The sequence below is a fragment of the Seriola lalandi genome, unplaced genomic scaffold (assembly GCF_002814215.2).
Source record: "Seriola lalandi dorsalis isolate HSWRI2012SDOR001 ecotype SW California unplaced genomic scaffold, Sedor1 jcf7180002054678, whole genome shotgun sequence".
In the NCBI taxonomy this organism is placed as follows: domain Eukaryota; kingdom Metazoa; phylum Chordata; class Actinopteri; order Carangiformes; family Carangidae; genus Seriola; species Seriola lalandi.
This window is the reverse complement of record NW_019525231.1, coordinates 2,582,523-2,595,505: the sequence shown is the minus strand read 5'-3', so window position 1 is coordinate 2,595,505 and position 12,983 is coordinate 2,582,523. Positions and strand designations below refer to the sequence as shown.

Sequence of the window (12,983 nt, the reverse complement as noted above, 5' to 3'; positions counted from 1 at the left end):
AAGGAACCAACAGATAAAACGACCGTAATAATTCTGCCAAATAGTTTATTTATGAAGTTGCAAGGACAGTAAAACATTTCCTGAATATAAAATATGAACAAAAAGCAGCATGAGCTCTAAGCTTGTTGTTTTCACTGTTGTGTCTCATTCAGCGTCCCGGCGTCCGAAGTCCACCCAGCCCTGGTAGTCTCGATCTGACATGCACTCAGAGTTCATCACCTCTGTGAACAAACCAGTCCTATGTGAACCACACACAAGGCTTCAGTACAATAATCTGAGCATATTTGATCTCTGCTTGTTTACCAAGTTATCTAACTGAAACAAGTGAAGCACAAAACCAATGAGAAAATAACTTTCACAGCCCAGCCCTCAGCATACCTGAAATTGCTTGCATTATTTGCTTGGTCATTATCTCTCTTTCGTCTTCCGACAGGTGTGCCCGTCTCTCCATCCGTGACGAGTGAGTCTGAGGAGCCAGCCCCTGTCTACGAGCCGTGTCTCTCACCGTCTCCCTCTTGGCCAGAAGCCGCTGTAGCGTGTTTCTCTCTTTGGCATCTCCAGATGCAGAGGACTCAGGTGAGGAGGCTGCACCAGATACGAGCAATGCAACCAGCAGTGCAAACACCACAATAACTTTACCTGACATGTCTGTGTACAGAAAAACAAAGAACAGTTTTTTGGTAATAATTTATGATTTATAATAACAATTGAAAATGACAAAGTGACTTTACCTGTGAAGATGAGATGCGTTCACAACAGATTCAAGAGGAGTGATGCTTCTGGTGCAAGTCTGGTGATTCTGAGCCCTTTTATACCAAAAGTTTGGTGTGCGAGTGATGTGGCCTAAAAATCAAAGACTGATAACAGTGTTCACTGATTGACTGGGAGGCGGATGCAGCGGGAGGATGTGCGTACAGGAAACGATGGACCACTATATCCACGAAGCCGTTATTATGCTTTTCACTCACCTGGAAAGGCCTTTTTTGCCCCGCAATAACAATAAAACCAATCAATGTATTTACACTGGAAATCCAATACTACTTTAGAGCCTTTTTCAACCAGTACAAAGAATCTGATGTAACTATGCAGCCACTGAGTTGTTCTTCACTTACTGGTGTGTGAGGCAGTGGGCTGAAAAAGTTATCAATGGGCTTTCTGTAATACGATATCTCCACTTTGAGCATTAGTGGCCACTACTGCTCTAACAATCCACACCTGTTGGAACAAGACAGGCCCCTTCATGTTAACACTACAGTTTCTCATTTGTCATTTTAAGAAAATAGAGGTGGGTGATGGTAAATCTCAGTTGAGAGACAATGTGCACAATTCAGTGATAGGGGGAGTGTGTGCCCTGGATTTTCCAAATGACGTCCACACCACCCTTTTAGTAAGTATACAACGGAGCATGGTTGACTTTAGAGCTGTTTATAGATTTTCAACAAGTGGCCCGGTTATGGTGTGTCCCGTTTCCCCTGACAGTCTGTGATGTGTGACTTCTACAATGTTGCAGGGACAGCATGAACGCAGCCCTCATCTCTTTCCTACCAGTCAGTGAAAGCATTGACTTCATCCAGCTCTGAGCCAGAGTGACAGCAGCTCACCGGGGAGCAGACAATGTATGTGAGGATTTTTCTTGGCTAATGAGAAAATGTGAGGAGCCCCACAGTAAACTAAAGCATACACCTGCAGTCATGTGATCCTGCAGATTGTTGGAGTGTCACATGTACGGCCTCAGTCATTGGATAATAATAATAATCCTGTGAGAAACAATTACAGATGGCAAGATTTCACATTTGAGCTCTCAATAGACTGACGTGACACACCCATCAGTAACATGTGATGAATGCCTCTGATAAACAAACTGTAGACAGGTCGGATTAATACATACACACACATACACACACACGCACACACACACATACACACACACGCACACACACACACACACACACACACACACACACACACACACACACACACACACACAATTTGTAAGTCAAGGCTGTAGCATATTCTCATCGCTGGTATTTGTTTACGTTCACACCTTCACTTCGTGTCCTCGCAGCTATTGTGAAGCAAGACAATGCTTCACAGTAATAATACACAGCAGAACTTTTACAGCTGGTGAAAGCTTGTCAGTTCCCTGACGCTCAGTATGAATAAACCGCTGGTAAAACCACAATTTCCTCATCATCGTTGATACTGTGATACTGTAGCAGCTTATCTCTATCTGTCTTTCAGTTTTCTGGCGATGTCCCAAAAAGTTCATAAAAACAGCAACATGAAGAAAATAGAAGTTTGAAAATTATCTCGAGTAATATTTTATTTATCCGAGCTTGGAAAATCCACAATGAAGCTCTCAAAACAGACTTTTAAGGCAAAATAAAAATTCTTTCTGGTCCACTGCAGGAAACATTGCTGATTCAAAGCCATATAATGAGATTGTGATGTAAACATTGCTTCTCATATCAAATTAATTATTATTTATATGCTGATTAATAACAACTTCATTAATTTTATTCACATTTAAGCTGCACAGCACATAGTTTTATTTCATTTATTTTATTGTAAACTCACATTTCTCTATAATGAATTCACATTTTCAAAACTCTTCCCATCCACAACACATCATGCACGTGTCAGGGTCAGCTGTTGCACCAGAATACCGACAACATTTGTCTCCCAACAAGAAAACTTGGAGCACACTGACCTAAAGAACAACAGGATAGGACATTAAAATATATTGTCTTTCATATATGTTTTATTCATTTATTTATGAGTTCATAACCAAGATCCCACTACAACAAAAATGTCTGTTCTTTTTTGAAGGGATTTTGCTACCTTACACTATTTGTCAGAGAAATAAATCAGAAATGCTGCAATATAATTCAGCAATTCAGTAAGCAACCCAGGACCATACATATACACTATACATACATGTACAGTATGAAATCAAGCCTGTCAACCCACAAGTTCTCATCCACATCACACTTTATGTCCTCTCAGAAAATGCAATACAATACAACTGTTAACTGCAGACAGAGGTGAGGGCTCAATTTTAATTCCCATTGATTTAAGTGCCGTGTTCAATGCTGTTGATCGTATCCTCTTACACCGTTTAGAGACATGAGTAGGAATCAAGGGCACTGCTCTTAGCTTACATCCTTCATACCTTTCTAACAGGACTTTTTTGGTCACCTTTTTGCCATTTTTATGCTGACGACACTCAGCTATACATAAAACCCACAGATCCCTGCAGCCTAGCTCTCTGATATTACATCCTGGATGTCCCATTATTTCTGTAACTTTTACAATGATAAGTCTGAGGTCATTTTGTTCGGTCGTCCTAACTCCATCAGCTCTGTCAGAGCTAACCTTGCTGACTTGTCAAATGATATGAATCAGGCTGCAAGGAATCTAAGGGTAATCTTTGACACTAACCTCTGTTTTGATTAACAAGTCAATCTGGTTTCATTCACATCAAGATGACCTCTAAAATGAAATCCTTCTTATCAACTGCTGATCTGCAAAATGTTGTAAATGCCTTTATCTCTTCTTGACTATTGTAATGCACTCCACCGTGTCCTGTTAAAATGCTGCTGCCAGGCTTATTACTTGGACAAAGGGGACATGATCTCATCACCACTGTACTTGCCTCTTTACATTTGCTCCCTGTTTGATTTATAATTGATTTCAAAATTTTACTACTCACCTTTAATGCCTTCATTAGCCTTGCTCGTAAATACCTTCATGATACCTTGACCTGGTATGCGTCCTCTCAACCACAGAGATCTGCTGATGGAGCCCTGCAGGTTACTCCCAGGTCACAGCTTGTGACAAAGGGTGACTGGACTTTTGCCAATAGAGCCCCCACCCAACAGAAGTCCTTGCCTGTTGAACATGTCCTGAACTTCCTTAAAAGTTCATTTTTACAACTTTTCTCTTTGTTAAAGCATCTGGAAACATTTGACATAGGCTGTTATTGATACTGATTATTTCTATTTATGTGATCTTATCCATTTATTGTTTTCACTTCTTCTGTTATTTTTTATGATGATGATGATGATTATTGTTATTAATCTTATTATCATCATCATCTGGGAAAGAATATCTTGTTGTTGATATTTTGATTTTATTATTCATCCTAACAACCCTCTGCAGATACTGTATGTCCAGACATCCAGCATTCATTGTGCCCAAGAGAGACAATCTGATCATAAATGTTCTCCCTCCATGAGGAGAGGAATTCCTCTGTGGGTTTGAGAAATGGAGAGTAAGCTGGAAGGAAAAGCGACACCCTCCTAGGATGGCAGAAGGAAGGGTGAAACGCCATCCCACGCAGTTACAAAACCACCTGGGTTCAGCCTCACCTGCCCCCTCTCCTCACCAGGCACACGTCTTTCATAGAGGTCATTAACGTCTCAACTGGCAGCTTACACATGCTGATTTTCTTTGCAGGTGTAGACATACCAGAATGTAGCAAATTCCACTCTGATTTATATTGAGCTTGCAGCAAGAAAAACTGTCAAATTAAAATAACTAACCTATGGAATCCCCTGGGTTATTGTGATACATACAATTTTGAACTACAGCTCCTGTTGTATCTAAAGTGGGGTTCTTTTTCAAAATAAATGTCTTAAATGTGGATGTAAGTAAACAGTTCCATGTAAAGTGTTATCTGTCGCTCTCACTAATGAACGTGTTCCGGATATCACCTCAGTGCTGCATGTAAGATAACTTTCCTGAGAAAAGGAAAGTTATCTGTGTGTGTGTGTGTGTGTGTGTGTGTGTGTGTGTGTGTGTGTGTTTGTGTGTGTGTGTGTGCTTGAGTCCTGTTTGGTGAGACGTATTTCCTCAAAGATCTGTTATGCCAGCGACTGTTTCAGCTAACTTTCCTTTAGTGGAATGAACAGAAATATATTCAGCTGTTCCAAAAAAAACTAATGACGAAGAACCAGTTTAAAGTATCAACACACCTTAGTTTTCCAGTTTCCTTGCACATGTATCTCTTAGTAAAGTGACAATTTAATTTTATAATGTATTACATTATCCTGATACTCAGTTGCAGTTTGAGCTGGGTCAAGCTCTTATTAATGGGGAGGAATCTTCTGTAATTAACAACATGACAGTGATGATGATGATGATGATGATGATGATGATGATGATGATGATGATGATGATGATGATGATAGTACAGGGACATGCAGAGAGAATGATCTTGTTATCCAGCTGTGCACAAAGGTCTGACTTTAAAGCACTTCTGTCAGAGACTTCAGGCTACACAGACTGTAAATACGTGGGTGTATATTTGCATAAACTCACAAAGCATAACTGACAATTAGGAAAAAATAATTATTTTCATGCTTAGCTGGAAATTCATCTGGCCAGCCATCATGCCGCCCAACTAGATATTCAACTTGTCTCCAACAGAGCATCTCTAATGCTTCTGAACACACCTATTAGGCAGTTGAAAAAAATATTATCTGCATACCTCACATTGTTGTGGCATGGGACCTGACGCCCTCAGAGTCCTATAAAAGACCCAGCTGTCTTAGAGCAGTCAATCTCCGTAGACTCTCCAGCTCTGCTCGCCACCTGTAGGTCAGCTTCCACTCGCACATCCACCTCCATCTCCCACCATGTCCACATCTCTCTCCCGTCAAAGCAGGAGCTACAGCTCCTTCAGCAGCTCCAGCTCTGGGGCATTCAGCCTGAGTGGAGGGAGGCAGCTCGTCGGAGGCGGCATGACCCGCATCTCCACCGCGGGCACCTTCAAGAACCGCACGCCCAGCGTGTATGGGGGCGCGGGTGGTTTCGGGACCCGCATCTCCCAGTCCACCATGTTGTCTGGTTTAGGGTCCTACGACGACACTTCAGTGATCACCAACGAGAAGGTGACCATGCAGAATCTCAACGACCGCCTGGCCTCTTACCTGGAGAAGGTAAGCCCTGCTGATGATGATGAAGATGAAGATGATGATGATGATTGCTGCAAACTCCTACTCCTTGGCGTTATTACTATTGCCTAGACTTGAATGCAAAATACAATATATGATCTGTCCACACACACACACACATACACACACACACACACACACACACACACACACACACACACACACACCTACATCCTAAAGGAGTTTTTTTTTTTTTTTAAAAATCGAAAACAACTGGACTAGGTTAGGACCAGTCCCAGCCTGGTCAGATGCGTACACGAACTGATGAAGCCTCTTGGATGAGAGGTGAAACGTCTTCCCAGACAAATAACCTAGTCCAGTTGATTTCGATTTTTAAAAAAAACTCCTTTAGGATACTATGACCTGGACAAATGAGAATATACACAGGCTCACTCACACCTACAGCAGTGTGACAGAGTCAGTGGCTAATAAATCCAGGATGTTTGTTGTCATAAAAAGTACTTTCATTTTTGGAAAGTTACGTATATTTTGTTGATTATACTCACTTAACTTAAACACGAGTAAAATGAAGGATTAAGTCAAGGATCTGAATCCTTCCGTCCTGACAAGAGCATCAAGTCAGAGGATGGATGCAGGACAATGGACTTTATTAAAGGAAGGTAAAGTAGATAAGAACATGGAATATGTGTGTGTGGTCTATTACAGCCAAAGCAATGTCACACAAATGAATATCTGAATTAACCTGTAGGCAGCTATAGTGTAATTTACTCATCATTATCCAATCACTGACAATTTGATCCACTATCTCCTTCAAATAAAGCCGTGACCTTAACCGTCAACATTTACACAATGCTAAGAATGAAAAAACATGTAAATGAGACAATATTTTTGTCTGGGTGCAAATGGATATGGTCTGTACAGCGTAATCCTGAACCAATGAATCTAGGAAGAGAGTAATTTGCTTCCAAGTGCCACCCAGGATTTATGAGCCAGAACGAAAGCGCTTCACGAATGGCCCCATCTGTCGTTGGTTGACGTCGGCCTCTGGTTGCTTGTGCAGGTGCGCTCCCTGGAGTCAGCCAACAGGAAGCTGGAGCTGCAGATCAGAGAGTTTTATGAGCGGAGAGCTCCGACTGCTTCCAGAGACTACAGCGCCTACTTCGCCACCATCTCTGACCTCCAAGCTAAGGTGCCGCTCACATTGTCCACATTGTCTCATGCCTCATGTTTAGAGATGTATTTCCTCAATTATCTAACAAGTCAGCAGCTGTTCACTCTTCAGTCTACTTCCTCTGCTGAGCAGGGAAAAAAAAGAAAAAAAACAACATAAATATTTTATTCTGTTAGAAAGAAGAAAACAGTCATTATGGCGGACCGGTTCACAGTGGTTAAAAATACATCTTTGCTTCTCAACCCTTTCTGTGTTTGCAGCTTCGGTGCAGTTTGAGCTAAATTATGTTCGTCACACTCTGACAACATGTCAAGCTAATTTTATTCCAGTGATCCCAAACCAAGAGAGCACTGGTAATATGGCTACAGCTTGCCTTTGGGTTGTAGAACCTGTAGAAATCACCTCTATAGAGGCTTTCAGTTAAATTTTATTACACTTAATGCCATTAGAAATACACCTGTTGGCCCCGGTTGGAGTCCCGCATCGGAGGGCCTTTACTGCATGGCATTCCCCCTCTCTCTGCCTCCCCATTTCCTGTCTCTCTACTGTACTATCAAATAAAGGCATAAACAAGGCCAAATATGCCCAAAAAGAAAGAAAAAAAAGGAAATACATCTAGAGAAAATTGATCTAATTCAAGTTAAATATAAATGAATGAATATGACTAAATAAAGATCGTAGAGAATAAATGGTGATTTCTCTTTCCCCTCCCTTTAGATCTCCAGGAGATGCCTAGAGAATCAAGGAGTCCTTCTGCAGATGGACAACGCTCAACTGGCAGCTGATGACTTTAAGATGAAGTACGTTGTCGTTCCACTCTTACTCCATGCTAAAACAGATTTGCACCCTACAATAATATTACCTGAATACACAGTCAGTCCACCAAATTTCCTTATTGTAATTCTAGCCTGTAATTTTGTAAAAGAGTTCAAAAGTACTGGTTTGCTGTGTATGTTTGGAGTGTTGTTACAATAAACAACGATCACCATCTCTCTGTAGATATCAGATGGAGATGACCATGCGTACGACGGTGGAGGCCGATGTGCTTCGTCTCCGAGGAGTCCGTGACAGCTTGACTCTTAACATCAGTGACCTGGAGCTGCAGATAGAAAGCCTGAAAGAGGAGCTCGTGTACATGAAGAGCACCCACAAGGAGGTGATAACCATTCCGCTGCAGAGAGATTTAGTATTTGAAGATACTGTATGAATGAAGTGCAATGGCGCCATCTCTTGGTGGTCGCAGCCATGACACTCACACCCGTAGTTAAATGCTGCATGTTAATTCCACGCTGCAGGAGATGAGTCAGGTGAGGGTCCAGCAGTCTGGTGCTGTGAATGTGGATGTGGACAGTGCCGAGTCTGTTGATCTGACCAAGGTCCTGCAGGAAGTCAGGGAGCAGTATGAAGCTGTGGTTGTGAAGAACAAGCTGGAACTTGACAAATGGTTCCAGTCCAAGGTGAGATGGGAGAGCCTGAACATTTATAAAGTTACTCTGGAGGAAAAGTACAATTGAAACAATTTACACATGACAATGTCAAGGGATTTATTGTATATATTTATGTGTGTGTATGTGTGTGTGTGTGTGTGTGTGAATAGGTTACTTCTCTCCAGTCGGACATCACTTCTTGGACAGTAGAGGTCAAGACATCTCACTCTGAGCTGTCAGAGCTGAAGAGGACCTACCAGAGTTTGGAGATAAATCGGCAAAGTGTCCGCACAGAGGTAGACGACAAAATGCAAAGGCACACTTTTCCTGTGAAGAGTTATCTGAGCACGCTTAGATTAAGTTGTATTGTGTAGACACATCATGAAACTAAGATTTGCCTTCGGGCAGACAGGGCAGTTGTTTCCTCTGGTCACACTCACAGCTTTCCATCATTCCCATCCGTCCTGCAGCTTCAGTGCCTGCAGCAGAATCTGGAAGAAGTGAAGAGTCGATACGGCTCTCAGCTCAGCCAGCTGCAGATCACCATTAACATGCTGGAGGTAGAGCTGCAGCAGCTGATAGCTTCCATCGAGCAGCAGCAAGCTGACTACAAGCTGCTGCTGGACATCAAGATGAGGCTGGAACTGGAGATCGCAGAGTACAGGAGGCTGCTGGAGGGAGAGCACGTTGAGAAAAAGTGAGAGATCAAAGTGTTTGATCAGGAAGGTGTAGGCCAACAGCTGGAGCAGTTCAATATGTTTGAAATAATGTTCATTCTCTCCATAGGGCTATCGTCATCAGCAAGGTGGTGGAAAAAGTGGAGGGTAAGAATCCTCAATCGTTTCTACCAGTCAATTTTCTTCACCAGTTGCTCCCAACCTGTAGGCTGGGGCCCACTGGTGGGCCCTGAAGGTATTGCAAGTGGGCCGAGAAATAATTTGCAAAACGGTACAACTTTGGTGGAAAATTGTAGTTAAAAAATTTTCAAATATAAATTATCTTTTTAAATGTTTTAAAACTAAATGATCTTGAAAAATATTGAAAAAATGCGCAAAAACTCCTTAGATTTAGATTTTTTCATGTATTAAGGCCTATCACTGTGACAATTTTATGATTGTGCACTAAAAGATTACATCAATGACAAAAACTGGAAAGAATCAAAATAGATAACTGGTTAGCAACAGAAAGAATTAAAGGGAAAGAGTCAGAGACAGATGGTGAATCGACAAGTGATCTCTTCCCTTCAAACAGAAAAGAAAAATTGAGCTTCCCCTTCTTTCAGTTCAGTCCTGAATGTTTGATCATTATCATTAAAATAAAAATGGCTCTGAGAAAAACATTATTTGGCCTCCATATTGTTGTGAGCCGCCAACATTTTTGAGATTTTGAAGTGGGCCTTGAGTTGGAAAAGGTTGGGAAGCACTGCTCTGTAATCCTGTAACAGTATGTTGACACTATGGTCCTCACACTGTTCTGTCTGTTCTCCACCTCTGCAGAGCATAAACCTCACATCGAGAGGAGAGTGAAGACCATCGTGGAGGAGATTGTCGATGGGAAGGTGGTGTCCTCCGTTGTTGACACCCAAGTGGAGGACCTTCAGTAACACCTCTACTCACCTCTGCTGCAACCACTCTTACATTTTTAGAATGATTTGGCCCATAAGTAGTCTTTAATAAACTCCTGTAATATCTGCTTAATGAATAATTAAGTCAACGGGTAATGTACTTAGTGTATGTACTTACTCTACATGATCTTAAAAACGCACTTTTATTTGTTGAGGCGATTACCTTGACATTTTCTTTCATTTCTTTCGATTGCATCATATAGCAACGGTTGCAGCAAGTGATGATCTTTCCTTGGCAGCTGCTCACTGTGATAAGCACGATTAAACATGATTAAAGGCCAGAAAACAAAGATGGAGATGTGCATTCTTAATCACCATTGTGCATTACAATTCAGAAAGATAAATAAGAATTTGATTTTTAATTGGCAAAACTCAACCATAGATTAACCTAGTTGCTAAAACACATCGCTCTTTGGATAGTCTGTTTTAGGTCATAGAAAGACAATAATATAAAAAATGTTTTTGTTGCATGAGCTCAAGCTCAGTGTTTCCTGTGTTTTTCCTGTTCAGATGCTCTGGCGAAAATCATCAAAATATACTGAAATAAATCCAATTCTAACATTGGTTTTAAGTGTCATATGGTATTGAGGGTGTAATTTCACTTAAGACCACCAGGCGTCACCAGGTGTCTGTCTTTCTCAGTGCTAATAGTCCTTGCACTACTTTGTTGGATCAAATGACCTTATTGAAGTAGGAACAGACTGTTGCTGCACAAAAGACATTTAGAAACTTTTAATTACTTTATCTAAGACACAGGACAATAAACAATGATCTGCAAATACCACAAAAAAATACACAAAAAAAATGTATGAAAAATATGAAAGAATATATGAATATATATGTGTCCTGCTGTAAATGTAAAGTAAATGATGACCTGAAGATTTGGCTCAGTGGGGTCAGGCCCTTGACTCATAAAAAGCTTCTTCATCTAGGTGGAGCTGAATCAAGTGGAGACTTGAGATCTTCCGACATCCGGACGTAACTGATTCACCTGAGAATATAATATAATGAGTCAATGTGTTTCAACAGATGATTCAACATTTGAGATATTCCCTCTTTCACTGTTTTCATGCTCCAATATCAGTGCTATTAAACTGAATTAGTGACTCATGCTGCTTCAGCAGCTTTGGGAGGAGGACAGCAATATCAAGTTTAGGCAGAGAAGATGTTATTCATTCGTTAAGACCTTGCATTTTTTAATTATACTGCATGATTAGACAAGACAGAAAATGGGCGAAAAAAATAAAAAAACATTGTGTGCCATAGTTGGGCTCTCACAGCTCATGCCTAACATTCACACAGACAGTCCTATTTTAAGTCCAAATACTACTGTCAAATTTGCCTTCCTGGTGTCAAACTTCATGCCTAATTGTAAAAGTAAAAAGTTGTCGTATAGAGTGAGAAGATTTCCTGCACACGTTGCACTTACTCTGTAGATATTTGATTCACAAGAACAGAAAACTTCACGACTGAGGGCATCACATGAGGAAATGTAGTTTGATCCCCAGAGGACTGTAATTATCTCTATTATTACCAAACCACAAGAAGTTACATGCTTAATTGTTAGCCCATGGGCTTTTCATTAAGATCATTAAAGTTGAGTTGCAGTCTCGAAGAGACCATGAAGCCACCGACTTGAATACAGTGGTTACATATCTTGTTAATGACAGAAAAGCTCTGCTCAGTACTGAGTCCAGAATTCTCTGTTGTAAATTTCCAGACCTGTCAGAGCATATGAACATGCGTGTTGCATGAAATATTTCTTGCTGTAAAGGGTGTGTCCCACACCTGTGGGGCATATTCAGACGCAGCAGAAACCAGTTTGGGCCTGAGAGAGAGACAAAAACAAAGACAGACAAACCTGATTCTTGATGAGTCAGCACAGCCCCCCTCCCTCTGTTATGAGAGATAGAAAATGAGATATTATTTTATGTTGGCTTATCCTTGAGAGTTACACACCCAGGTAAAAGCACTGCAGGCTAATTCTCAGGTTGCTTTTGAAAAAAACTGTTGCTGTTTCCAAGACAAGCTGCAGTTATTTGTGTCTGTGAGGAACTTCGTACTCAGTCTTAAATGGACATTTTGCCTCCTGAGAAGTCATTCCCATTTAGATGAAAAGTAGTTGGAGAATGTGACACAGTAAATGTGTCAAAAAGACTTATTGATATGTTTTTTGGCAAAGGCCCTGCAAATGAACTCACGACATATGCACTGCATACCAGATGTCATTCACTAGATACAGGCCATTAATCAATCTAAGTCTGCAGGTTTGAGTTCATTTGAAGTCTTCTGAAAATCTGAATGTTCCCTTCAGTAAGTGGAACCCGCTGCTGTTCGCAGGAGTATCTCAATAAAACGGTGCATACCTCATTCATGCTTTACATCACACAGAAACCGGTCACACCATGCCCAGTCCCTCCTCAAAACCATCCACATTAATCATTCAGCTCACATGAAACTACAACTGTCTTTTTTTTTGTCAAAGGAAAAGCATGTTTGCAGTGTCTGTCTGTTGCACAATGTTGTATTAACACTTAATTCCTTAGTTTTGTTGTAGTTAAATCTACCCATCAAGTGTTGGTTGATAACAGCATGGAAGCTTTATGAAAGAGAAGCAGCCTGTAAGTTAATGTAGGGAGCTTTGTGAAAACACTACGCAACATCTCCACTGCTTTTGTCTTCTACTTCAAAAATCCTTAAAGAAAAAAAAAGTCTGAATATAAATGCAGTGATTGAAAACATTGGCATTATTATTATCTTTTACTCGCAAGTTTGCAAATGCTTTTTTTTTTTTTTTTTGGCAGCAACGCCCTGCTTCAACTCACATGTACAACCACAGACTC

The 12,983-nt window shown here is 40.9% G+C and overlaps 2 protein-coding genes across 2 annotated transcripts; one reads left to right on the top strand and one right to left on the bottom strand.

Moving 5' to 3' along the window:
• Positions 1-28: 28 nt before the first annotated feature.
• On the bottom strand, positions 29-1,162 carry LOC111666611 (gastrin/cholecystokinin-like peptide). The gene is made up of 3 exons (XM_023421988.2): positions 732-1,162; positions 379-648; positions 29-221 (listed from the first exon to the last, which is right to left on the bottom strand). The coding sequence occupies exons 2-3, from the start codon at positions 644-646 to the stop codon at positions 145-147; spliced, it is 345 nt and encodes a 114-aa protein (XP_023277756.1). The 5' UTR covers positions 647-648; positions 732-1,162; the 3' UTR covers positions 29-144.
• A 4,397-nt stretch (positions 1,163-5,559) lies between these two features.
• On the top strand, positions 5,560-10,717 carry LOC111666607 (keratin, type I cytoskeletal 19-like). Its single transcript, XM_023421985.2, has 9 exons — positions 5,560-5,942; positions 6,979-7,107; positions 7,807-7,889; positions 8,089-8,245; positions 8,385-8,546; positions 8,687-8,812; positions 8,987-9,213; positions 9,303-9,340; positions 10,013-10,717. Exons 1-9 carry the CDS (start codon positions 5,640-5,642, stop codon positions 10,117-10,119), a joined length of 1,332 nt encoding a protein of 443 aa, XP_023277753.1. The 5' UTR covers positions 5,560-5,639; the 3' UTR covers positions 10,120-10,717.
• Positions 10,718-12,983: the final 2,266 nt, after the last annotated feature.